The sequence below is a fragment of the Paecilomyces variotii genome (genome assembly GCF_004022145.1).
Source record: "Paecilomyces variotii strain CBS 101075 chromosome Unknown C8Q69scaffold_4, whole genome shotgun sequence".
NCBI classification, from domain to species: Eukaryota; Fungi; Ascomycota; class Eurotiomycetes; order Eurotiales; family Thermoascaceae; genus Paecilomyces; species Paecilomyces variotii.
Genome location: NW_021167143.1, coordinates 326,873 through 352,882, shown reverse-complemented (window position 1 = coordinate 352,882; position 26,010 = coordinate 326,873). Strand labels below are relative to the sequence as shown.

Sequence of the window (26,010 nt, the reverse complement as noted above, 5' to 3'; positions counted from 1 at the left end):
GAGTTGCATTTTTGAGTTATGTAAGCTGCCGGTCCTTCGCCTTTGCCCGCGCGAAGCGAAGGGGACGGACAGTAGAAGAGAAACAGGACTGTGTTTGGATTGTGCCTTTGTCACTGATATCAAGTTGGGACGACGGCAGAAGCTTGCGGTGTTACGATACATTGTGCAACATGTGCTGAACTCTTCCCAATGGCTTCTTTGACCCCATGATGCTGACATCGAGATCGCGCTCGATTCACATCTGACATGCTACGATACTGGTAGCTTGGCTATAATCTCTTGTAGCTTTTCACTTACTCGTTCATCTATCTATTTGCCCCCACATACTATACAGACGCAAGAAAAGACAGCTCTTTCGATTTGACATCTATTTTCGCAGTGTTGGATTATCATGGCGGCAAAGCGGAAAGCCTCGGCCATGACGGCCACGGTGGACGAGGAGCCTGTCGACCCTTCAGATGAGCTAGCCTTCTATTGTCTGGGTGGTGGAAATGAAGTTGGCCGTTCTTGTCATATAATTCAATATAAGGGGAAAACTGTCATGGTTTGTCCTTGTATTCCTTGGTTTCCGTTGCAGTGCTAACGACCGATAGCTTGATGCTGGCATGCACCCTGCAAAAGAAGGCTTTGCCTCTCTTCCATTCTTCGACGAGTTCGATCTCAGCACAGTTGACATACTCCTTATCAGCCAGTACGTCCGATCTCTTTCTTTCATTCGAGCTTGTTGTCACGCAGATATAATATCACTGGAGTGTCTACCTGGTGTGCTGTATACGGAGCGGATAAAAGCCCATACTCGAGCAGCACCGCTGGAAGAGGATCATACCACACACCCTTTATACTTGACTGCATGTATATCAGAGAAACAATACAATATCTTCAGTCTGACATTATCGGATATTTGTCCTCCCGTACGCCCTACTGTCAAAGCCTCTCGTATGGTTGCGAGCATCTCGCAACCTCTTGATCCATTCATGTGTCGCGACTTTCAATTCTATTCGCTTGCAGAAATAGCTAATGTATGAGTATTGTATCACTACAGTTTCCACGTCGACCACTCCTCTGCCCTCCCCTATGTCTTGAGCAAGACAAACTTCAAAGGCCGTGTCTTCATGACGCATGCAACCAAAGCAATCTACAAATGGCTTATCCAAGACAACGTCCGAGTCAGCAATACATCTTCATCATCAGACCAACGGACGACACTATACACAGAACACGATCACCTGTCGACCCTGCCCCTAATCGAGACAATTGACTTCAACACGACCCACACAATAAACAGTATCCGCGTAACTCCTTTCCCCGCTGGCCATGTCCTCGGTGCTGCTATGTTTTTGGTATCCATTGCTGGGCTCAACATACTTTTCACTGGCGACTACTCTCGAGAAGAGGACCGCCATCTGATACCTGCAGAGGTTCCCAGAGGCGTTAAGATCGATGTTCTCATTACGGAATCGACATTCGGTATCTCATCGAACCCTCCTCGACTAGAGCGTGAAGCAGCTCTTATGAAGACAGTCACTGGTGTTTTGAACCGAGGAGGCAGGGTTCTCATGCCTGTGTTTGCTTTGGGTCGTGCACAGGAACTACTTTTGATCTTGGATGAATACTGGGAGAAGCACCCAGAGCTCCAGAAGATCCCTATCTACTATATTGGAAACACAGCACGTCGCTGTATGGTTGTCTATCAGACCTACATTGGTGCCATGAACGACAACATCAAGCGTCTTTTCCGTCAGCGGATGGCAGAAGCGGAGGCCAGAGGCGACAAGAGCGTCAGCGCGGGGCCTTGGGACTTCAAATTTGTTCGCAGTCTAAGAAGTCTGGAGCGTTTTGATGACGTCGGTAGTTGCGTTATGCTAGCTTCTCCTGGTATGCTCCAAACCGGAACAAGTAGGGAGCTCTTGGAAAGATGGGCGCCTAGCGAACGAAATGGGGTTGTTATGACGGGTTATAGCGTTGAAGGAACTATGGCTAAGCAACTTCTCAATGAACCGGAGCAGATCCCTGCAGTCATGTCCAGGACGGCAGCCTTGCCTGTCCGAGGTCGAGTCCCGACTGCTGGTGATCAGGAGCAGAAGGTCATGATCCCGAGAAGATGTACCATTGATGAGATCAGTTTCGCGGCACACGTTGATGGCGTGGAGAATCGGAATTTTATCGAAGAAGTCGCTGCTCCTGTTGTAGTATGTATATTGTCCTTTACTATGCGTGGGCAATTTGAACTGACATCCTATCCCAGATCCTGGTACATGGCGAGAAGCACCAAATGATGCGTCTTAAATCCAAACTCCTCAGTCTTAATTCCGAGAAGACAGTGAAGGTTAAGATCTACACGCCTGCCAACTGTGAAGAAGTACGCATACCTTTCCGAAAAGACAAGGTCGCCAAAGTTGTCGGCAAGTTGGCGGAGATCACTCCCCCATCAGAACAAGATGATGGCCGTCTGATGGCGGGGGTCTTGGTTCAGAACGGATTCAACCTGTCGCTGATGGCGCCTGATGACCTCCGCGAGTATGCGGGCCTGACAACAACGACCATTACCTGCAAGCAACACATCACGCTTAGCTCAGCAAGCATGGATTTGATAAAATGGGCCCTTGAGGGCACATTTGGTGCGATAGAAGAGATCGGTGTCAGCCACCAGGAGCTGGCTAAAAAGGAAAACGGAGACGATTCAATCAACGGCAAAAACGGTCACTTGGAGAAAGTTGAGGCTGCTGACGAGGAAATCCCTCACGAAGAGGACCACGCATATCTTGTGATGGGCTGCGTGGTTGTCAGATATATGGCCCGCACTCGTGAGGTCGAGCTGGAGTGGGAGGGTAACATGATGAACGACGGGGTAGCTGATGCAGTTATGGCCGTGCTTCTGACAGTCGAAAGCAGCCCTGCTTCCGTAAAGCGTATGTTTCAGATCTACTGTCTTCCCAACTACTGTCGCATGATAGGACTAACTGGCATTCCGGATCACAGAGTCCAGCAAGCACAACCACCATAGCCATGATGTTCCACTTCCCCCGAACCCACACTCGAATCTTGGCCCAGAAGAGCGTTTTGGGCGCCTCTTGATGATGCTAGAAGCACAGTTCGGATCAGACATTGTCCCAATCGAACGTCCTCGTCTCCCTAAAGACCTGTCCGCTGCAAAGAGCCAGGATGGCGTGTCGACACCTAGCGCCATTAAGACCGAACCCGGCACTGAAACTCCAGCCTCCAATGCGGAAGAACAGGAGGAAGAAGAGGAAGAAGATGCTGAAGATGTCGCTGAGGCCGAGGCAGCAGAGCTCGCTCGCCTAAATGCTCTCGGAATCCCCTTCCCCGGAATCGAGATCAAGGTCGATAAGCACGTCGCTCGTGTCTGGCTGGAGGATCTAAATGTCGAATGCTCCTACGCCGTATTGAGAGATAGAGTGAGGGTTGTGATTGAGAGAGCGGTAGAAACCATCGCTCCCATGTGGGCTGAGGGACCACCGTCTGCTCCTACAACCAACGGGTCTGGACAGGGTTCCATGAATGAAACTAAGGCAGGCGTTGAAGTCAGTGCGAAGGCTTGATGGACGAATGGATGGATATCATACATGGAAGGTTTAATACTCTTTGTATTACTATTGATGTGAAATCTGCTTCTTTCTTTTCCTTCTTCCAATGTCGCTTTCATGATGAGGGCCTCACCCTCTATGGCGGATTCTGATAATATAAAAGAGTACTGGTAAAAAAAATACTTCAATTTTCTCCGTAGCATGGGCTCGTTAGCCTTCTCCCTCTCTTTGCTTATGGCGATACTTCAATTATGAAAATGGTACGAGAGTCCCAAGTAGTGATGAGTATTTAAAGAGTTACTGCTTTCCTATACAAAGAGTAAAACAACAATGAGAATGAGATATTACTCGATACCATCTCTCGATACGCCAAACAGTAGCTACCACCTTAGTAGTTAGTTCTCTCATCTTCACTTGGTGTCATGAAGATCTTCAGTCCAAAGAAAAAAGGATTCCTATCGACTCATTTGTCGAGACTCATGTCCCACCACACAGGACGACATCACGCCTGCCCGATGGTTCAATTAATGAATCAATTGAATCCACCTTGACATGGTAATAAATAACTTGGAAAGTCAAGGTGAGGAATCAAATTAAAAGAGAAGAAAAAAAAAGAATGAAGCATAGGCCCGAACCGCAATTCGAACGCGGGACCTCTCCGACCCAAACGGAGAATCATACCTGAGGAGAGAATGTTAGAGACAGACAAAGACTAGTGTGACATATAGATATTTGGTAACTTACCACTAGACCATCCGGGCGATGCTGTAATAGAACTCTCTTCGGAGATGCTCTAAGAAAATATAATGACAGCTCAATAAGAAAAAAAGGAAAAAAAGAATAAGGTAAGGCCCGAACCGCGATTTGAACGCGGGACCTCTCCGACCCAAACGGAGAATCATACCTGAATTTGAATTAGCAATGATGATTGGCTGCGAGGGTGCCATTTGTAACATACCACTAGACCATCCGGGCGATGTGATACATAAAATCTCCCTTTTTGACATTTTATACCACGTTTGTGCTATTATAAAAGAGTTCGTCATTTCACTACATGTACTTGTATATCTCAGAGGCTAGGCATTTCCCTCACTTTGAGGGTTCAAATCGAATTCCTATGTTTTTTGGATTCTCCGATAATATCAAGCCATTCTTTTGCAATTTTCCAATACGAAAGATCAAAACGTACAGTTTTAGGTCTGTTGGCGACGCACATTAACTAAAACAGACGTCCATGATTAGATAAAGGCCCACCGACCTGGTGACACATTTTGAAATAGAATGGTCATTACCCCGAGCAGATGATTGCAAATTCTTCTCATCAACCCTGCTCGTTTGAGGCCAACATATATCTTGCCCCGTAGGTAACAAGAATATATATATATATATATATATATATATTCCTGTACAGGGGATCTAGATAGCGGTAGACAGGCATGTTTGATTATATCTGAAGAACGGCTTCACGAAGCCGCATCAACTGGTGGATTACACAATCAGAGGAGAATCCTAAGTTATTAAAACTGCGGTCAATCCAAGGGTTAAACAGAATACGCTCATCAAGTCATCAACAACTTAGGAGCACAGCAAACTGTCCTCGCAAAGTAGTGTCTTCGTCCTCATCTTCTTTTTTGCTAAGAACCTGTCCCAGATTCACACGCCATTAACAACACCATCTGCCCTCTGTTTCTCATCCCACTTCTTCATAATCTCGTCCACGATCTTCGCTAGCCCTTCCATTTCCTCCTCGGCCGTTGAACCGGCCGCCACCGTGTCGATGCTACATCCGACATAGACGGGACGACGCATGCGACGCGCGAGGATCTTTGCCGTTCGCGTCGCGTAGTCGATGCTAGCGGGAGATGTGTAGAGCGCCGTGGAGAGTGCGGGGCGGGTGTTTGTGCGCTGGATATTTGTTAGTATATGTTCACTCAATATTTTGTCATGCATGCATGAATGCACTGGGCTCGCAAAGGGGTGAGTTGATGTAGAGCAAGATACATTGGTAGGCTATATAAGTAGCGGGAACGCGATAGAAGGGCAGGGCGTGACTGCATGGGGAGAGTTGAAACGGGTTCGATGCGGGCCCAGAATATTATTAGAAGAGAACGAGTGCTCTTCCAGATCAGGAAATAATATGCAAAGCCATAAAAGCGAATAAACCGGGAAGCGCAAAATCAATCCAAAATAGAGGGAAATCAAGAATAAACACTTGAACAACGATACAGGAGTAGGACCATAGGAAAATAAAGATAGACAGGAAATCAAGATCAGAAAAAATAAACCTACATCCGGCATCGCATACACAAAACTCCCCAGCGGCTTCATCGTCCCCGCCGAATCTCCCGGCGTCGTCGTGGCCAGAAAGACCATGGTTGAGGTAGCCAGGAAAGTCAGGTGAACATGGGCTGTCGTATGAGGTGTCTTTGGAAGTGGAAATGAGATCTCGATTGGAGTCGTAGAAGGAGATGTAGGTTCTGCGTGTGGCATTTCTATCGGTGGGGTGGATATGGTTGTCATTTTCCTTTCCTTTCCCCTTTCTTTTTTTAAGAATTGCTTTCAGGACCTGCAAGAGTGCAGGTGAAACGAACTTGATAGAGGATAATAAAAGTTGGATGAAGGAGATTGAAAGCAATATAAGAGAGACTTCGTAAAGATCACCGCAGATAGGCTGGTAGTATTCGATGGAGGTCGTGTACTTGTCACGTGGTTAAACCCAACTAATTGTGAAGAATCTTCTTCATATAGCGGTCAGAATTGGAAGCACAGATTAAGACCACCAGGACAGAAACCGATTCAAGCAAGGTGCAGGTGTATTATATTGACGATAGGAATAGTGATTCCTTTGGGATGTTGGAGGTCTTTGGACCCACTCCTCGCGCACCACTCAAAAAGAGACCCGGAAACATCCCCGAGCTTGACGTCCCACCACGTCAATACTCTGCTCTATATTGTTAGCTTCTACTGACCAAGGGTGACGAGTGTATTGGCCATCTATGCTCTTCTGATAGAGGGCATGCTTGATGTCAGTGAGTATTTGAGCTCGATCTGTATGCATATTTCTAGAAGTCATGGACCCGCACGCCCATCATCACGATGAGCCAGAAGAAGTCCAGAGTTGGGCAGGGGACTTTGATCCCTTTGCTGATCCGGAGGAGCGTCGAGTGCTCTTTTCTACTCTTGACTCTTTCAGGTACGTATCTTTTATTTATGTTTCCAGATGTGTATGGGCCTATGTACCCAGAGGGGGTAGACCAGAATCTGTCTATCCTGTGTTTGATACCGTGACCTTGATATATTCTGCTTTATTGCTTGTTAATCTTTATTGACCTTAATATCGAAGCTTGTCGTTTAATGTATTTCTTGTCTCCCAATGAATATGCGTTCGTTATATTGTGTGCTCAGAATTGATGCTCTTCATACCCTTTTGCCTTGTTGGTCTTGTTAATGTGGTCATGGGGTTACAAACTTCCATTATGAGATCAAATCACTCAGAGATCCATAATTTCATTTTGCATTCTTTACATCCACTAAGCAATGAATAGGCAATACCGAAGGACAGCTCACATGAACACCACTCACCGCCGACGACAGGCGTTCTACGCACTCCCATCCTCGCACTGGCAGATGCTAGCGGAAGCGCCTTTCAATCTTCTGGATAACTTCAACAAAGTGGATGATGCCATTGATGCGAATGCGGAACTTGCTGACGCCATACTCAAGACTGGCCTGGAGTCGTTCGGACTATCAGCGAACCCCGAAGAGGATGATCCGACCCGCAATTGGCAGGGAACGGCTACATCGTCCGATGTGAGCAAGGCTCACTCGACTATTAGACAGTTCTACAGGGACTGGAGTGCAGAAGGCAAGGCCGAGCGAGAGGTCTGTTACGACCCCGTTATCAAAGCTTTAGATAAGGAATTCGGGCAAAGGAAGGGGTCCCGGTCAGAAGTGAAAGTGTTGGTTCCTGGGGCTGGACTGGGTAGGCTCGTTTTCGATCTCTGCCAGGCTGGATTTGCAGCGGAAGGTAATGAGATCTCGTACCACCAGCTGATAGCCAGCAGCTGGGTACTCAATCACTCCCGTGGGCCCGGAGAGCATGTCCTCTATCCTTTTGCCACACAATTCTCCAACCTAGAGTCAAGGACGCAACAGTTACGAAAGGTCATGATACCAGACGTACATCCCATGTCTGCGATGCTTGCAGCTCAGCAGGAGCAAGCAGAGGGTAACGCAGAAGGAAATTTCGGGACGATGAGCATGTCTGCCGCGGACTTTGTGGTTCTATACCGAGGCGAGTCACAAAAGGACGCTTTCGATGCGGTTGCCACTGTGTTCTTCATCGATACTGCGCCAAATCTGATCCGGTATATCGAAGTCATCCGAAACTGTCTCAAGCCCGGTGGAATCTGGATCAACGTAGGCCCTCTGTTATGGCACTTTGAGAGCAGCAGCACCCGAGGTGGCAAGAGTAATGAGGAGACTGGCGCGAATACTCATCAGAATGACGGGATTGGAGAGCCTGGAAGTGTCGAGCTGACCGACGAAGAAGTCATGCTACTTGTGGAGCGGATGGGATTCCACGTGGAGGAGCGTGCTCTGAGGGAAGGGCAGCGTGAATGTGGCTACATCCAAGACCCGCGCAGTATGCTGCAGAACCTGTACAGACCTTCTCGCTGGATAGCTCGAAAGAAAGCGACATAAATATAGTCACTTCTCCATAGTATGCTCCCTAATGCCCGCTAGTAACGCAATATGGTTCTATTATGGGATGACGGCGCTAGGGTTTGAGTAGTATCGAAATCCGCCTTAGGCCACCAGTGTCCATGTTCTTTACCGTATGTGACAACCGCATCGGTACTGTAACGACTAACAAAGAGCATAGCTGCGTCGCCGGCAAGGGGTTCCATTGAGGGTTTTGATACACTAAGACAGCCTGAGAATCTTCGATTGCGGACATGGCCGGCAGCTGACGATGACTTGATGTCAAGCCAGATTCCACGTTATCTACGATCCGCAGACTCTCTCATCATGATCGGTTCAGCTGGACTCTTTCCACCCTCAACAAGATGGTTGTCGCAAGGCTGAATGTGGCTGGTGGAGAAAGCAAGCTCCAACGCTCTTCATCTGATTCCCGTGGGTCGTTCGTTCTGGGGCCGAGAGGTAGTCTACCTAGGTAGTAGTCTAGGGGCGCTTGTTGGCCAGCGCGCTATCCAGGGGGGTTTTGTCCAGTCAGTATTAACCTCGTCCAGCCAGGTCACCCAGCTGGTCCCGGGGCATTGGGAACTGACAATGAGAGGACAATTATTATTGCCGGAGGAGATTCTGCTATAGCCTGTAGTACTCTAGTGTCGAAGCACACGGCCTGAGAGGCTGGTTTGATCTTGCGAGAATGGCATCCGAGTCACCATGACTACCTTAGCCTGCCCGGCGTAAGCAGTAGTAGACAAGCCAGTTTGTAGTTAACGAACTACAATAATTATTAACCAACGGGGTCAAAAACGTTCACTGCGCTCCCTTGACTGCGCGATAGACATGGCACAGTGGGGCGGTATCTATCGGATCGATCACGGGATGCTCTGTTCACTCAAGGGAGAGCGCACTGATACTTGTAACTTGAGTACTAATCGGTTATTTAACTAGTTAATAATAGTTAGTCTGAGCCAAGTGAATCATGATAACCAAGGAGCCTGAATCAAGACGTTGGACACTGGAAAGGCGGGAAACGTGGTGTTCAACAACATACAGTCAGCAGCAGTACTTAGCCGGCGGGAAACATTCGACCCGTTGTTAGCAAGATTATTTATTATCCGTCGGTGACCATGGGGAAGCGCTCATAGATAAAGCCCGACCTGGTTCTTGATCTTGATCTTGAACTTGAATAATCGAGTTGTAAGGTAAGAATTACCCCGTACTGGACATGTTCCACCGTAACAAACGTCTGGTATGCGACCGTACGGAACGGAGATCCCTTGGGCGCTCCTCTCCGCCTGTCACTGGCTGGCTATGGACATCGCGAGCATGAGAATGAGAGGCATATCACGCCAGAACCCACGCAGCAGAGAACTCCAGTCTCTTTTTCTTCATAACTATCCATCGTAGTACCTTGATCTGGCAGCTTTCAGCTCTATTTTGGTTGCTTTTGGCTTGATCCCCGCTTGTTGGAAGGCCATACCTAACCGCCATCTTGCTCAGCCTCACAGCATCGCCCTGGCCTCGCACTAGACCCGCGCTCACTCTCCCCCGTATCGTCTGCAGCAAACGTCTCGGGACTTTTTTTGTCTCTTCAAATCTCTGCGTCGGACAGTGTGATCTGATCTTCAACCAGCGAATGTCTGCAGAATCAGTATCGTGTCGAGTGTAACCGGTGGCCATCGTCGTATCCTGCCCTCTGCGATACAGACCCCCCGCTCTCCGAAAGAAAGACCTAATTAACTGACTTTGTGCTGACTCTGATCTCCCACCCGCTCTTTACTCATCGTTTGCTTATCCTTTTGGCCCTCAGCCTTCCTCTTCTCCTCTCTTCTCCCCTCCAGGCTTTGCCTTCTTATGGATCTAATGAGCTCCCGATTCAAATCCCTCACTTTCAGCAGACGCAAGAACAGTCACAGCAACCTACCTCAGGACCAGGTCGCCAGTCCGCACAACAACCTCCTGGCGCCGTCGAACGCCAGCTCTACCGGCTCTCCACCGTCGGCCTCGACAGCCAGTTTACCCATGCCTGGCCACGCGCAGCACGGTCGCCCTCCCAGTTATCCATATAATGGTACGGGTCGACCGACCAGCCCGATGCCGCCGGGGCAGCAGCTTGCCCCCCACCCCGCACCTATAAACACCAGTCTGCAGTATGGGCAGCATGGTGTTCCTGCTATGGCGCCTCCAGCCTATGGAGGATATCCTCAATCGATTCCGCATGGGATCCAACCCACGATGAACCAGTATGGGATGCGCAACCCCGCAGTAGAGGTGGAGGGTGCAGGGCGGAGCAAGGCCCAGCTAATCGTCGGTATTGATTTTGGCACAACATTCTCTGGTGTTGCTTTCGCTTTTGCGACGAATACAGAGGCGAGGGAGGATATAATCACAGAATGGCCCGGAGCGGGCACGAATACCAAGCAGAAGGTATGGAGAGCTGTGTTCGAATGACCTTGGGATTTGACGAGTCTGGCATCTAACCTTGCTGTTGCTGAGTAGATTCCCACCGTGCTATACTACGATCAGTACCAGAACGTTGTAGGATGGGCCCACGATGTTGCGGACGCCCTCGCTCCTAGCGGCTATCCAAAACCTGGAGTACAGAAGGTCGAATGGTTCAAGCTACAGCTTATGCTTTCAGGAAATACCTACATTGACCCCATCAACCTTCCTCCGCTGCCTCCAGGCAAGTCAGAGATCGACGTCGCGGCAGATTATCTCTTCAAGCTACGACAGGCAATGCGGGCTCAGCTGCAGAAGACACTAGGAGAGGTTTTCGACAGAGAAGAGCGAAACATCAGATATTTCTTGACAGTACCCGCCATCTGGAATGATGCTGGAAAAGCAGCCACGCGATCGGCGGCCATTCAAGCTGGTTTCTTGCGGGATGAGAATGATAACCGTTTGACCTTGATCTCGGAGCCAGAGGCTGCTGCTATGTTTTGCTCCAAGACTGGACTTCTCAACTTGAAGATTGGAGACGCCATTCTCATCGTCGATTGTGGCGGTGGAACAGTTGACCTGATCGCATATGAAGTTGAGGAGGAACATCCCTTCAGTGTTGCGGAGTGCACCGCTGGTTCCGGTGACTCCTGCGGATCTACAACCTTGAATCGGAACTTCAGCAACATCCTGCGCGCAAAGATTCGAAAGATGAAACTCCCAGATGGATCACGGACCGCCGGAAGAGTATACGCGAAGTGCATTATGGACTTTGAGAACCGAATCAAGGCGGACTTCCGTAACAATGGTCAGAAATGGGCGGTGGATGTTGGTATCGAGTCTGACTATCCTGAAGCTGGAATTGAGGAGGGTTTCATGACTTTCACCAACGAGGAGATCCTACAGTGCTTCGAGCCGGTTGTGAATCGGATATTGGAACTGATTCGCAATCAGATCATAGCCATCCAAGCTCAGAACCGGTCGTTACAGGTAGGTGGCATTAACCAACCCCACTATTTGCTCTTATATGTGCAGTTTTTTTTTTCTGACGGTCACCCTAGAACGTCTTGATCGTTGGTGGTTTTGGTGCTTCCGAATACCTCTTCCAGCAAATCAAACTTCATGTGCCCCCTCAGTATCAGTCTAAGGTTGTGCGGCCCATGGACTCGGTTGCGGCCATTGTCAAAGGTGCAGTAACTGCAGGTATCACGGAGCGAGTCGTCACCCATAGAGTTGCCCGTCGACACTATCTGATGGCAACCTTACAGCCATTCAAAGAAGGCTACCACCCAGAGCAGTATCGCGTGCCCAGTTTGGACGGTAAAGATAGATGCAAGTATACACGGCAAATCTTTGTCCAGAAGGGTGAGCGCGTGAAGATCGGAGAGCCAGTCAAAGTCAGCTTTTTCCGCCAGGTTGCTCCTGGTGCTACGTTGATGTACGAAGATATCCTCTATGCCTGTGACGAGGATGTGTGTCCGGAGTATACCAAGGATCCTCGTAAGTTTCTCCTTTTTTTTCTTTCGCCCAACATAGTCTATTCCATCCATTGCTAACCGGCATTTCGCGTCAGGCATCAAGGAGGTCGTCACGCTTACCTCGGACCTCTCTCGCAAGAATCTCGAAAAGGACTTTGAGCGCATGGACACGCCTCAGGGCACCTTTTACCGCGTGTACTTCGACATCTATCTAACACTTGATGGAAGTGAATTCAACGCCGAACTGGTCTGCCAGGGTGAGGTCATGGGCCGTTGCACGGCAAAGTTCCGGTAGTTGGTTAGTCCTATCCATGCCTGAGACTCCCAAAGATAGAGAGAGACCGGACGAATGGCATTTTAGATGTTACAAGAGGCTCCGCGAAATCATTATGTCCTAGAAGCAAGCTTCCAATAGGTCCCATAGCCGAGCGAAGCAGATTGGACCTGGAAACTGGATTACGTTCATACAAAAAAAAAAGCAAAGAGAAAAGATGTCTGGGCACCTAAACCCGACAACTTTGCACTGCACTGGAGAACCGGAGTTTTGAGCGTACATTATTATTATCATTATTCCTTCGAGTGCCTCATGTTTTTTGTTTGCACATGATCTATGTCTGATTGATTATTTTTTCTTTTTTTTTTTTGGATTCCCCATGCGCTAATCTATACTTTTTTTTTTATGTTTCGTTTCCCTATTCCCCTGTTTTTTCGATACAGATCGAAATTTCGTATACCTCATATTCCCGTCGTCATGAAATTAAGAGATAGTTACTTTTTTCTTCTTCTTTTTATTCTTTTCTGTATTGTTGTTCATGGATTGAGAAGAGAAGAGATCTTATATATCATGATTAGCCTATATTCGATGCGATGCGATACAATCCAATTCAATCATATCATATCAGATGATCGGTATTATATCTTACCTTGACCTTATCACTCTTGTGTTGTTCCATAACTCAATTGAGAATACGTCTCGAGACATTCATAGATCAAGATGGGAAAGTGCTTCGAAAAGCCACTCTTTAGGAAATCCAGTAATGTAAGTCGACTTCCATACTTAAGGCTTGATTACCATAAGTGCTACTCATGCAAAGAATCTAGATCCAGTATGTTCTATAACTAGCGTATATATGCTGCAAAGGGCGATGTGACAGGTCTAATCTTTCTGCATCGACAAACAGACACGTAGTGCGTCATTTCTCATGCCCAACGTCTAGATCAATGAGCTCTGTTGGTCTGTAAGTTAGAAAGGTGTAACTTAGAAAGGATTGTCAAATCTAAGAAACAGATGATTGAAATATTCTTGGCTGAATTCAAGTCCCCGGAGTTAGGATTATACAATATCACTTCATCAATGTGCTACTGTCCTGTATGACTAGCACTGGAAAGAACTAAACGGACATTTGCCGATTTCTTTCTATTACTGCTAGGTTCGTAAGTCTCCCTTGCTGTCGTTGTTCTTGCCAAGCTGCCTCCGCAACTGAAACCTACATACAGCTGGGGAGGAATGCAACAGATGCATGTTTTGGGGTAGGATAGTACCTCTGAAGTTCTCATGACCTCTGTTTGTCATTCCTTATATTTTCCCCCTTCTCATGATCATCCTCATGACTCGTACGTATATTAGTATTATGCACGAGCTCCTAAGATCCGATGTGGGGGAAAGATGCAGAACACGGGTTGCAGGGTTGGATATTCTGATTTGGGCCATTAAACGGGATACCATCGACCAGGTGACTTCGTCTAATGTCCGTGCCTCATCCTCGTTCTGTAGGCAAGGCAGCGCATAGTGGCAACGTGGCAAGCTGTTCGGCCGGGGGAAACTCTAGAATGGCTTATCGAGAGAGGCAAGACTATATCACCATCGCCATTTAGAGGGAACACAAGAAACTAGGCGCATCGTTTTCTTCCTGGCTAAATTTGACAGAATGACACGAGTGATCTCATCGAGGGCTAACGTCCCGTCTGCGTGAGGGGTGCATGAGACGAAAGTTGACTGTGCCACATACTCGCTGTAGGAAAGATCGGAGCTGATGCTGCAATTGTACTCGGAGAAGCGATAAGATCCCCGGGAGTCAACTGTAGGAACTGACTACGTACCGCAGCTCTCAGATACCCTGTCGATTGGGGTGATTTATCGGTTGGACAGGGAGGTAAACAGATAGACAGGGATAGGTAATATGTACCACCTCCGATTCTCCTCGCTAGTACACTTTCTCCGAAACTCAGGCGTGCCTTCAGAAGGAAAATTCACGTTTGTTGATCAACTGCAGAGAAGCGAAGTGCGTGTAACCTGATGACGTTAAGCATTGCGCCGTCCATTTCTCCTGCCTAGCCTGGACTAGCATCTGTACAGAGGAAGTGGCTGCTAATGCTGTATAGTTTTCTCGTTTATCGAGGCAGAAGATGAGTTGTCCGAACAGGTAGAAAGCTGATACCAAAAGCAGTGGTTCCTTGGATGCCGATATCAAAGTTTTCCGAATCTCAGAAGACCCTCTAGCACTTTTTAGGGAATCTACTAAAAAGTCCGCTTGTAGAGACGGCGAGTCAAGGCTCAGGCTATTGCGTGTTCGCAGATTAGAACGCCCTTGTGCATCATCAGCCTGATTGTGGCAAACCACAGGTCTCAAGTCCGGCATCTCCGAGCCCCCCAGCGTTTAGCAAGAGTAGCAATGGAAGTCATTCGGTAATTGAGTCTGACCTGCAATTTGCACTATCGCGTGCGCAACCCGCAGCTTTTCATCCTTCCCAACAAGTGCACGTTGTGTCTGCTTGTATCTGTCAAAAGGTAAGATTTTCATGGACCGAAACAAAGTGCATTCACATGGTTAGCAGAAGTCCCGAATGTTAGGGTCCAGATAATTCTGATCGCATGGTATGAACATAGCTAGCTATAGCTTCTGCGGGGATAAGAAACAGTCGACCTATAATCACCGGAGGCGATAGTTCGGCATCAGATTGTATAGTCTGCAGTGCTGTCAAAATAGACTTGAAAAGCTCGGGCCCGTGGGGTATTGGAATTGAACAATCCGAAAGCCCAAATTGACATGACATGTCCTTTTTCTCCTAAGACTCGCAGCCTCGGTGCTCGCTAGACCATGCACGAGCTTGGGTGACGTGTTTGACCCTTTCCCTATAGCGAGCTGGTCTGTCGATCTGGAACCGGGTCTGTCGGCGTGGCCAACGTTATTTTGTGCTATCCGCACGCGTTCGCAGCAGTAACTGCAGAAGCTGTTTATCCAGTATGTGACTAGGCAATGGACCTACACTGGACAACGAGAGCCGGAGAGCGCACAGTTCATCAAGTACATGAATTGCCAGATTATAAGAATCGAAAAAGTGAAATAAGTTATAAACAGTACAATGTCTGATCCTGATTGGACGAGGACCCCATCGAGCATGTACTTCGCTCATAGGCTGGCTCAGGCGTCAGGAACAAGGGCTACTTGTTATCAATAGTCGCTAGTGGATTGGTCACGCTGCGGCTGGAAGTACATAGCATGAACCAGATACACGAACCAGATCTGCAGACACTAATGAGGACGCGTTTCAGGGGCGTCGACCAGGAAAGCATACTTACTCCTCCGCGCTTCCCGGTATGTTCGTTCGGGAGGTGGGCTCAATAATGGCCAGACTAATTGTGGATGAGACCCTGCGTCTGTCTAGAAGGTTAGCGTGGCCTCTTCACCCGAGCACCGGTAACAAAGAGCTGGTTGGCCCGCACCCCCTGGATCGAATAATGTAGCATCGTGGTAACTGCAACCGTTAACAGAATACTGACATAACGATCCGCAGCTAGGATCTTGGATCCCAAAGCTGACAGGCAAAAGGCACACGAGATAGATCAGAAAAAAGGCGAGTATGGCGTCATGACATAAGCAGTTTATCGGAGCCTCTCTCTTGACCGCTCACGATGAGTCGAGATCGAGAATGACTATGGCAGCGAACTGATTGGATTACAATCAAGATCTCTTAGAATAAGCATCAACCTCCAGGCGGCAAGCGCGCCTTGTGCGGGAAACTCAATAATCGTCAAGGCGGATTGAGCTTGGAAGCTTGTGTCACCAAATGATACTTCGAAGCCTGGACTTTCCGGGGAAGCAGTTCCACGATCCATAAGCCACCACCATGTGGAACCAAAATGGACCCGGACCCAGTGTTCCGTCACGCAGTTTCCAAGAAAAGGCGTCAGAGCGGTCGGTTGAGCAGACGCTATACTCCGTAGCCTTGTCCGCAGTAGGGCGGAGAAGCTGCCGGGGACTAACTCCACAGCCATGCTCAAAGATAGCGGCTCTTTCGAGTGGCTGTCGCGGTAACTCACAAGACCGAGAACTTCGACAGGGGGTAGCCGAATCCTCACCTATAGTTATTATCTCGAAGAGCTGAAATTCGGATGACAAGAGATCGGCGGGTACTGCGGTTCTGCGATCGGCTTCCGGCCTGTCTCTGATCGAGCAACAAAGGTTCCAAGCGCACGGACACGGCTCGGCTGGAGTTCCGCTTGTCATTTTCACAGCTTCTTGAATCCATGAGCTGCGTAGGACCCGTCTATACAGAGGCGTCTTGTTCCTGGCGGTTCTATTTGATAGTTTCATTATGGGTCTCGTCAATGGCACCGCGCCAAAAGCCTGCATGATCATGTGGATGTTGCCATGCTATGTAAGTAAGCGAACTGTGGACGTTGTGGGGAATATGAGGAACGTATCAGAAACACAGGCACGTGTCGTCATTAACCATTAAGCAAAATGAGTAATGGAAGAGAAGCTAATTGAGGCGGTTGTTTTTCCTTGCCGGACAAAGCTGGATTATAAGTTCCTCGGATTCTCAGCAAAATGTCGTCCGGATATTCTTTGTCAGTTGAAGTGATCCAACATTAAACATGTTACTTGTATACTTAGCGGTTTTCCTTTTCATTAGCCTTTCCCTTCAATGGCTTTATACACGGCTTCGAGACTTCCCATCCGGGAAGGGATCTCGAAGCTCTGCACACGATCTTGAGCGCATGGCACCATACCCTCCGAGGCCGATTCGAGGCCGGGGTACATATCGAGTCATGATGGACGTCCGCAAACTTGACCAACACAATTGGTTAACAATGGATAAGAACTATATGGACGAGCATCGAGTGAGAGCGCGTCTGCTTGAGGCGGAGAAGCCAAAAGTATTCCAAGTTCTTCCCGAATCTCGGGAAGCTTGTACCGAAGCATTGACAGAAGTCGTGGCCTTCCTCTGTGAAAGGTATCCGTGGATGTTCGAAAGCACAAAGAAAGATAAGGAGACAGCGGTCCATAACAAGAAAACAGGAGAAACTTTCATATTTGGAGGGCCAAACAGCAGCATGGAACCCCTTGAGGTTGCAGTGCGGCTATCCATGGAAGACCTGAGTATCCTGATAAAGAATGCGGATGACGAGTACTACCTGTATGTGTTAACACTGTGCTTGAGGACAGAACGAATGGCTAATGATCAATGCAGGGCAGCAAGTGGAAGCCTCTTTCCCGTCGGTTGGGCTGTTGCAGAACGGATCGGATGGACGGTGACTCAATTGCATAGCCCCGTGCCACTATGGAAAGAGCAAGTCTCCGCATCTGTTAGCAAGTAAGACTTCTCCACAATTCCAACAATGGGTATGCTCGTCGGCGGTGCTGATGCTCGTAAAGGTTCCTTGCTCGATTGACCCCTGAATCTCCCATGGAACGCTCCAACTACTTTGTAGAACTAAAAGGACCAAACGAGGGTCTTTATTCCACATTGTTCAGACCAGATGGACTCTCAGAGGCGACCCCCAGTCCTCGACCATGCGATATCATCATTCGACGCGAAAGACAGACCTTTCGCAAGCTACCGCAAAGCGGAGCTCTTCTTTTCGGCGTCAAGACCACTCTCACCACACTGGAGGAGCTCCCAAGAGAGGAACTGCATAACTTAGTTAGAGAGATGGAAACCTGGCCTGAAGAGGTAGCAAGTTACAAAGGAAAAGATATCTGGGGAGAAAGTGTTCTGCATTTCTGCCAACAAACGATCGGGCTGCCGCAGGTGGGGTGATTTTCGGGCTTCTGTGATGTTTTTTCAAAAAAGCATGGGAGGCTTCCTGCAGCGTTTTCGAACTGAGAATTGTATTATGAGCATTCCGGCATGGATCGATTGTCTGATTCACCTCTGTTAAATGGATTTCCCCCTTTTTAAAGGCGTTTGTCGCACTTGAGGAGACGGCGAGATAAGTAGTTGATCGCGGGGCAGGCGCTGGGTTGAAACGTGACTTGAACCACCAGGTGCCCAAAGCAGATCAACACGACTTGGTCGCCACTCTTCAGAATAAAGTCAGATAACATGTTGGTATATCTTCTTGGTGATCCATGGTGCGATAGACATCTACAGGCGTCAGTTGACCTGCGTATTGGTATTGGGGTGTTCTTTCTTTCCAACTCGTTCCTCGGTATACAATAAGCCGGAACGTACGTGGAATAACCGAAATTAACAACGCGATACTATCGAGTGTCGAGATATAGAATGCGAAAGGAAAGTCAGAACCCACCATGATCATCGTGTATCCAGATCATTCAGTCCGCAATATCATATATTTAAGGAAAGAATAATTTGAGTTTAAGGAACGGCTTCATGGCTATGATCTGTATTTGCCTGTACATTGATATCTGAAAAATCGGGGAACAAAATAAAGTGCTACCACGCCAAAGGAGGAACTGCAATAGCTGCAATTAAACCCTCGAAGTTTTAAAAACAATGGAAAAGATTCTATAATGGGGGTTGAAGACGTAAATGACACCATGCGTAGACTTATAGATACAAATGATCGAAAGGGAACAGAACAATGAGCGACGAGAACTAAGTACGGGTATATAATGCCTCAGATTGAATGAGGAACAGAAAGAGGTTCATAGTTTTGATGTCCTGGTCTTGTCCGAATCGTCCTGCTTTAATCGTACAAGACCCTATTCCATATTAGCCTTTCCGGTGCTGAAAACTCGGACGAGCAATGAAATGCCCGCAACATTGGCAGTTATCCATTGTGCCGGGATGAAAATGGAAGAGCACTTACCTCCTGAATGCACGTCGCGATCAACACTCCGTCCTTCGACCAGATCTTTTGCGTCACCAGTCCTCTTCCTTCCCCGGACCACGGACTATCCATCTCATTGAGCATCCATTCATCCGCGCGGAATGCCTGCGGATTATGGAAATAGATGGTATGGTCCAGACTGACCATCATCCCCACTTCTTTGTTTACGTTCTGGGCTCTGGTCAGCGCACCTTCCAGTCGGGATCGTAGCTCAGCGGTTTCCTCGTCCGCAAGATCCTTTAAGTAACTGGAGATCGTATCGTCATCTAAATCGGATGGGTTCTTCAGAGCTTTGAGGGCGCGCTGGAGGGCCGCAGGAGAGGAGAATCGCGGGATATCGTGCACGCGTGCGACAGTTCCGATGAAGTAGCTGTCGGTGATATAGGCGAGAGCAGAGAGGTGGGCTTGATGACCACCTTCGGCAGAAATCTCGCCGCGACAGCGGTTAAATTGGCGTATGCGCTTGTCCGTGGGATGGGGAGAGGCCCCTAAATAACGATAGCGGTTAGCTGGTTGGTCTTAACCAGGCGAAAGGATCGGCTGCGCATACTGTTCACAATTCCTGCTCTTCTCGATTCAAATGGTCCACCTTCGCGAGTGTTGCTCAACTTATCCAAGAAAGGATTATCCTCCGGCGGTGGTAGCTGTACGTCTGGCATCGGCACTGCATGCTCGATCTTCTTCTTTCCGCCACTGCCCTCCCGGCTGAAACTTAGAGTAGTCGTGAAGATTGGCCGTCCTCGCTGCCTCGCTTGAACTGTTCTCGTCGCGAAACTCTTTCCGTCACGCACGCGCTCGACATGGTATAGAATTGGGATCTCCGAGTCTCCGGCTAGGACAAAGTAGCAGTGCATGCTATGGGCAAAGAAATTGTCAGGAACGGTTCGCTGCGCAGCTGCCAGGGATTGCGCGATAGCGGCACCGCCGTAGATTCCGCGCGCACCAGGTGGATGCCACAGTGGGCGAGTATTCGTGAAGACATCCTGTTGATGGGACATTCATGGTTAGTGACGGTCTGACGAGGATGTCGTGGAAAAGGCACCAAAGGAGATGGAAGCAGATAACGAAAAGATGAACATTAGAGACAGTAAACTTACCGGACCAATATCTAATACAGGAGTTAGCTCGAGGACATTTTCAATCGGAGCCTTGGAGGGATCCAATGGCGGCGGTTCGAAGAGTGTCACTCTCTTAGCCATGATAGATAAGAACCACCAGGGGATGGTGTAAGCGTCTAGGCCTGCTTATGCTTCAAAATCCCGAAGTCGCAGTAACTATTACCACCCAGTGTGAGAGAAAGAAAAACCAAAGCCCCTGAAAGCCGAAACAGTTGAAATCTGTTGTGATCGAAGATGACGCTCCTGGTCTAATGAATTGACGATCGAGCCCGCCCCACGCATCAGAGTTGCCGAGGCTCAGCGGCGATAAAGTCTGGGCGCCTCGGAGCTTCTCGAGTCGCGGACAAGTCCTGATAAGTCGGGAATTTATATTCGCTGGCCAGTTCAATAACCGTGGCTTGTGCTTCTATGCAGATTTACCTTAAGTATCCAGCACATGCTAGTTTGTCAAATGAAACTTGATTTTCGTATTATCGTCAATTAGTGCAGACAGCTCGCGAAGAAATCCAGACAATTGCATCTGTAAGTCGCTGTAGCTAGCAAGACCCAATGCCCCTTAACCAAGCGCCATCGCTAACCAATGAACGTATGCGTTCTTCACAGGTAAGTTAAAAAGAAAGAAAAAAAGAATGAAATACTCAGGCATGCCTAGAGCCCTTCGAGCCCTTCGAGACAATTTTGATGAAGCAACGTGTCGTGGTCTGATGCCAATTAAGTCGAATATCCAACGAATAGGCCTTCGGGCCATGCACCTCAGGAAGCTAGCGACAACCTTTGCCCTCTCTGTCCCCTTTAAGTGCTCAGATCAGATAATAGAGTGATGATGCTATATTTTCAGCTATCCAGTGAATTCTGTTCTGGAAACCCTAGTTCTTGTATTTCTCGTGCGCACTCTCCGGCACGACAAGGTATCGATCCTGCTCTCGGCCCCTGAACGGATTTATATTCTCCGGAAGGTCGATACGGAAGGTACTCCGTACCAGGTTCGGGTTGGCGGCGTCCGAGTTATTCGCTAGAAGCTTCAAAAGCTGTCTCCGTTGCATTTCGTCTTCGCTGACGAAGGCCGCACTATCATCAGGGGAGGACGTATTCCGGGCAGGCCGTTGGCTGGAGATCACTTTCCAATACGTGATTATTGCGGCAAAACTGTATATAACCGTAGATATAGATGAGACGCCTATGACCAGAGTGGCCAAAGAATCTAAGGGGAGCAGGTCGCGGCTGAGAACGTTGAAGACGACGTTTAGTGCGCTCAGTAGACTGGAAGCGAAGCATGGTCTAAGAGACGAATATCAACAACCTGATCTAGAAACAAAAAGGTGCTGGGTTGCTTACAAGAAGAGTGATTCAAGGAGGAAACGGCGACGCAGCTTAAAGCATAGGACCATGGAAACGACATATCCCGAGACTACCAAGGTAGAGCCCAGTATGATTAGTGCTGTCCGGTTGACTCGCGGTCTATCGTCCCCTCTCTCGAGCGCCAGAGGTGCTGCGAAATAACTGTTGCTAGTCAGTACCCAGATGATACGATAGTAAACAGAGTACTACACAGAAACATACCCTGCTAATATCAACCACGGAGATATGAAGGCTGGGACTTTCCAGCACCATGATACAGTGTCTTTTTGAATGCGACTGTCGTTGGGCGCCTTAGACAGCGCCGAGTACTCAAAGTAATCCATGTTGGGCTATCATGTCAACTTCACAGACGAAAGCGCATAAGTGGGAAAAGAAAACGAAAGGCAATCAGAATAGGCAAATTTCTAATTATGCTGACGTCTAGCGATGCTTGTAAAAGAATGGAAAGAGTCAGAGTCGCCGAGGGAAACGAATGTGCGGCCAACTCCAGAGCATGAGGTTGCGAGAACGTGGATGCACAGAGCAAATATGCTAAAAACAGAGCAAGGCATTAAAGAGGGAGACTAAACAATAATAATAGCCGGCGACAGTCATCTCCGGCAATCGAGAGATCAGCGAGTCGCGGAGCAGAAGAAGGCCCCAACGTGGATCAGTAATTGGACAATGGGATAAGAGGAGGGGTTGGTATCAGGACGCTGGCGCTTAAACCACCCGGAGCTCAGGCGATCTACAAACAATCAACCTTCTCCTTTCCCATCCCAGCCCGTGCAGAAAGGATGCTGTTGCGTGCAGGGTGGCCTCTATTTACCGCGTTCAGCAGCTGGTGCATACATTTGACGAACCTCGTACCCAGGGGATATCCGTTGTTGATCAAATGTGAAGTACAGAGTCATAACGCCTGTACGGCAGTGGCTGAAACCACAAGCCAATCCAAAAGATCAGATGGACAGGGGCGCATAGACTCCAGAGCTGATCAGAGACATCGTCAGCTGCGAGGCTTAACGTCTGTGTAACAGCTTCTGTGTGCGCAAACTGCATAAAAGGAACCCAAGATTTAGACCACACACAGTCACCGGCCGCTGGACGCCGGCTCCTGGCAATTCTGACCTGACCACGCCGATCTCCGGCCCATTTCTGCCTAGTGAGCTGGTCCTGGCCGTGGCAGTGGGGAGTTGAAATGAAAGGGCCTACGCCCGAGCTGCCTTTTGATCGTTGCGCGTTGTGCCTTTAAAACTCGGATTTGTAAACCGTAGATATGTGGTCTTTGCGTCTTCAAGTCTGGAGTCTGGACTGTGCTCTCATGTTTTGGCCCCCACGACTAACTATGAGGATCTGACACGCGCCGCCAGGACCGCATCGACATACGGAGTACATCCGACGAGCTATGGTAGAATTTCATCAGTGATCTCGCTCCGGTGATAATCTAGTTTTGGGTTATCTGAAAATGCAGATAATTACCGAACATCACTCGCCTATTCTCCAGAACAATACCGGATATAGTGGCATGGAAGTTCGGAACAGTTAGCGCTCAACATGGCCCGTCTGCCCAGTCCCAGTTTTAGGGCTTTGTCGTATGTCGCGTGTGGCAGCATCGCCGGCTAGCGAAGATCATCTATATTAGGAGTTGTTTAAGGTCAGAGAGCTTGCTCTCTTTGCTCTCAGTGCCGACTCCACGACAGCTATTGAAAGGAACTTCGGCAGATCCTTTCACTGAAAGGACGGAATTTTCATTATCATATTGGCGTGCTAGGAATATAGTAGTCGGCCCTGACTTTCAAGGACCAACCTTGCTATCATTCAGATAAAGCGCCGTAATTTCTGACACGATTAATCTGTCATTGCGTAGGCAATAACTGGAACTGCAAGTAACCTCTCCCGATTTAGAGGGAAGCCTTGAAGGTACCTTCCACCTCTTCGATCTTTGCGGCAGCCTTCTTATAACCCTCCGTGTCTTGGAGACGGTTGATGTAGGCCGTCAGTTCCGGATACTCACCCTTGTCGAAAATATCACGGCCTGCTGCAGCAATAAGGGGGAAACTCATCATGATGTCTGCAGCGGTAAGCTCTTGGCCGCAGAGAAACTTGCCCCCATCGGGAGAAGTCCTGATCTGATCTTCAAGGAACGAGAAATGAGTTTGTAGATTCCTTGTGAGGAATTGGGACTCGATCTGCCCAGCAACGAACGCTGGGATCGGTCTGATGAAGAAGGGGACAGGTGCATTTCGGATCTCTGCACACAAGATTAGTAGACTGCAAATTATGCGGAGTGATAGAACACATCTGGACTTACTGTTTACCAAGAGCGCGATCACCAAAAATGGCATCAGACTCCCTTCTGCATAGTGCATGTAGAATCGATACCGTAGCCACGATTCGGACTCTCCCCCGATTTGGCCTTCCTTTCCCTGAGCATACCTCTTGGGGATAAGCCTCTCCCCCCCGAAATGCTCGCACAGATACTCTACAATCGATCCCGACTCCGCGATGACTAGTGGTTTGGAAGTGGCAGGCGCCTCGATGGAGATGACGGGGGATTTCCCTAGCGGATGCACACTCTTCAGCTCCGGCGGCGCAAGCATATCGCTGCCGCGCTTGAACGTCTTTAAGTTGTAAGACAGATTCAATTCTTCTAGTAGCCAAACAATGCGCTGTGAACGCGACTGTTCTAGCCTAGGCCCTCGCGACCCGTCAGCCCGAACAAGGCGGGAGGCCTCTCGTGGGCACGTACCAGTAGAGGGTGATCGTAGCACCCTTATTGTTTGCGGCGGCCATCGTGCAAGAATATGTAGGTTTGTGTGTACAATTGGGAAGTTATTGGCATGAAAAGAGCTTTGGAATGCTTTTATATACTATTGTTAGCAGTCTTCTTCCTTGGAACATCTCGTGATGTCATGACAAAACAGCCTCGGCTGTTTCAATGCCAACTTCTGAAGGTGGAATCTTGCTTAGTCGAAGTCTATAAGTATTCAATCCACCCTACTAGACATGCTATGAGTAGTCACATGAAGTAGTTTTCTGAGGACAGTATTAGAATTGGTCCTAACTTTTAAATCGACATGTTACTACTCATTCTCACATGCGCACGTTATGTATGGCGGATCCTTTCGAGACAAAGATGCATCTCCGTGAAGTATGCATGTACAAGTTGTCTATTAGAAAAACTAGTAGTGATATACTCTATATGTATGAAGTAGTTCAATCTCACATGCGGTATTAACCTTGCGAGAGAAAGAGAGAGAGATCCGGATACATCTAAAGCTGGAGGAAACCCGCGATCCTGCCCTTAAACCAAACCCACCAATCACCGCCCGCAAATCCGCGCTGACTAAGCCCAATCTCGAACCTCACGTTCATCTCCAACGACGCTCTCGTAAACCAGGTCTGCAGGCATAATACAGCTTTGAGCGCAATCTCACAATCACACCGCAACCATGGCTGAGAGCAAGTGTGAGTAACTCAGTCATCCATATGATCATCTCGATGATCCCATTCCCGTGCCCCTCTAGCTAACGCAATGCCCGCCACAATATAGCCTTGGTCCTCGACCCGGCCATTCAGAAATACTACGGTATGGAACATCCCCTTTCGTCACTATCTCGAATGTGTCATCGTTGCAGAGCTGAAGCGGCTCTGACTTCACTTCGATTTGATTATATCTCCTCAGATGGAACCCGAATGGACTCCGGATCGGATCGGGGGTCCTGCGGGGAGGAGGGATTCATTTTATGACAACGGGATATCTAACAATTGTCTGTCGCAGAACTCAACCAGACCCGCTTCAGGTACTTCCGATGGACGCCACGCACCGCCTGGTTGACTCTCGTCTACGTCGGCATCATCCCCGCTGCTCTGACCTATGTCGCTTATAAGACTGACGTATGTTGAAGTCTCCCCCAAATACCTGTTGGGATAAAATCATAATCTCCCCCTATTTACCTCGTCTAGGGAGGAATAAAGACAAGAGCTGACAGCATCGTGCGAACAAACAGGGCAAATATGAGCTCCGTGGGAAGAGACGGGGAGACACGATCCGCGAGTTTTAGATGGGTTTGAGATTGAAGGATTGGGATACCATATGGGATTCTTATCTCGACTGTTGTCATGCACTGTTTTTTATCGGCTCGCATAGGAAAACAGATCGTCTGGTCGGGAATTGAGGCAGAAGGGAGTACTCGTCCGTGTCGTGGAAGTCATGTCTTGTCACCTCTAGTCTGCAATCGAGGGAGTGTCCATTTTGACTACTGATCACGGAGGGACATGGCAGAGTCTTCCTGGTCATGCCTTGCTGTCTGCTT

At 48.6% G+C, this 26,010-nt stretch overlaps 9 protein-coding genes and 1 non-coding gene across 10 annotated transcripts; 5 read left to right on the top strand and 5 right to left on the bottom strand.

The window, feature by feature from the left end:
• The first annotated feature begins 65 nt into the window (after positions 1–65).
• C8Q69DRAFT_463499 (putative cleavage and polyadenylation specifity factor, 73 kDa subunit) lies at positions 66–3,743 on the top strand. The gene is made up of 5 exons (XM_028630374.1): positions 66–544; positions 594–691; positions 1,043–2,189; positions 2,246–2,909; positions 2,980–3,743. Exons 1-5 carry the CDS (start codon positions 392–394, stop codon positions 3,558–3,560), a joined length of 2,643 nt encoding a protein of 880 aa, XP_028485652.1. The 5' UTR covers positions 66–391; the 3' UTR covers positions 3,561–3,743.
• Positions 3,744–4,394: 651 nt separating this feature from the next.
• Positions 4,395–4,520, bottom strand: C8Q69DRAFT_t63. The gene has a single exon. It is a non-coding gene; the product is annotated as a tRNA-Ala (tRNA).
• Positions 4,521–4,918: 398 nt separating this feature from the next.
• On the bottom strand, positions 4,919–6,397 carry C8Q69DRAFT_463496 (hypothetical protein). The gene is made up of 2 exons (XM_028630373.1): positions 5,835–6,397; positions 4,919–5,450 (listed from the first exon to the last, which is right to left on the bottom strand). The coding sequence occupies exons 1-2, from the start codon at positions 6,063–6,065 to the stop codon at positions 5,199–5,201; spliced, it is 483 nt and encodes a 160-aa protein (XP_028485651.1). The 5' UTR covers positions 6,066–6,397; the 3' UTR covers positions 4,919–5,198.
• A 219-nt stretch (positions 6,398–6,616) lies between these two features.
• On the top strand, positions 6,617–8,249 carry C8Q69DRAFT_401409 (putative trehalase; the record flags this gene model as incomplete). The annotated part of the gene is made up of 2 exons (XM_028627926.1): positions 6,617–6,738; positions 7,091–8,249. 2 exons carry the CDS (start codon positions 6,617–6,619, stop codon positions 8,247–8,249), a joined length of 1,281 nt encoding a protein of 426 aa, XP_028485650.1.
• Positions 8,250–9,871: 1,622 nt separating this feature from the next.
• C8Q69DRAFT_227546 (Hsp70 family protein) lies at positions 9,872–12,647 on the top strand. The gene is made up of 4 exons (XM_028626357.1): positions 9,872–10,667; positions 10,740–11,672; positions 11,744–12,182; positions 12,256–12,647. Exons 1-4 carry the CDS (start codon positions 10,095–10,097, stop codon positions 12,453–12,455), a joined length of 2,145 nt encoding a protein of 714 aa, XP_028485649.1. The 5' UTR covers positions 9,872–10,094; the 3' UTR covers positions 12,456–12,647.
• A 4,392-nt stretch (positions 12,648–17,039) lies between these two features.
• C8Q69DRAFT_486108 (hypothetical protein) lies at positions 17,040–18,205 on the top strand (the record flags this gene model as incomplete). The annotated part of the gene is made up of 3 exons (XM_028631881.1): positions 17,040–17,581; positions 17,764–17,787; positions 17,821–18,205. The coding sequence occupies 3 exons, from the start codon at positions 17,040–17,042 to the stop codon at positions 18,203–18,205; spliced, it is 951 nt and encodes a 316-aa protein (XP_028485648.1).
• Positions 18,206–18,878: 673 nt separating this feature from the next.
• Positions 18,879–20,792, bottom strand: C8Q69DRAFT_227582 (thioesterase-like superfamily-domain-containing protein). Its single transcript, XM_028626359.1, has 4 exons — positions 20,336–20,792; positions 19,789–20,221; positions 19,218–19,726; positions 18,879–19,110 (listed from the first exon to the last, which is right to left on the bottom strand). Exons 1-4 carry the CDS (start codon positions 20,435–20,437, stop codon positions 19,054–19,056), a joined length of 1,101 nt encoding a protein of 366 aa, XP_028485647.1. The 5' UTR covers positions 20,438–20,792; the 3' UTR covers positions 18,879–19,053.
• Positions 20,793–21,049: 257 nt separating this feature from the next.
• C8Q69DRAFT_227564 (hypothetical protein) lies at positions 21,050–22,264 on the bottom strand. Its single transcript, XM_028626358.1, has 3 exons — positions 21,917–22,264; positions 21,692–21,856; positions 21,050–21,634 (listed from the first exon to the last, which is right to left on the bottom strand). Exons 1-3 carry the CDS (start codon positions 22,036–22,038, stop codon positions 21,223–21,225), a joined length of 699 nt encoding a protein of 232 aa, XP_028485646.1. The 5' UTR covers positions 22,039–22,264; the 3' UTR covers positions 21,050–21,222.
• A 1,331-nt stretch (positions 22,265–23,595) lies between these two features.
• C8Q69DRAFT_506207 (putative glutathione S-transferase) lies at positions 23,596–24,487 on the bottom strand (the record flags this gene model as incomplete). The annotated part of the gene is made up of 3 exons (XM_028632777.1): positions 23,596–23,945; positions 24,006–24,385; positions 24,444–24,487. The coding sequence occupies 3 exons, from the start codon at positions 24,485–24,487 to the stop codon at positions 23,596–23,598; spliced, it is 774 nt and encodes a 257-aa protein (XP_028485645.1).
• Positions 24,488–24,955: 468 nt separating this feature from the next.
• C8Q69DRAFT_227508 (hypothetical protein) lies at positions 24,956–26,009 on the top strand. Its single transcript, XM_028626355.1, has 4 exons — positions 24,956–25,162; positions 25,248–25,283; positions 25,476–25,591; positions 25,705–26,009. The coding sequence occupies exons 1-4, from the start codon at positions 25,147–25,149 to the stop codon at positions 25,756–25,758; spliced, it is 222 nt and encodes a 73-aa protein (XP_028485644.1). The 5' UTR covers positions 24,956–25,146; the 3' UTR covers positions 25,759–26,009.
• Position 26,010: the final 1 nt, after the last annotated feature.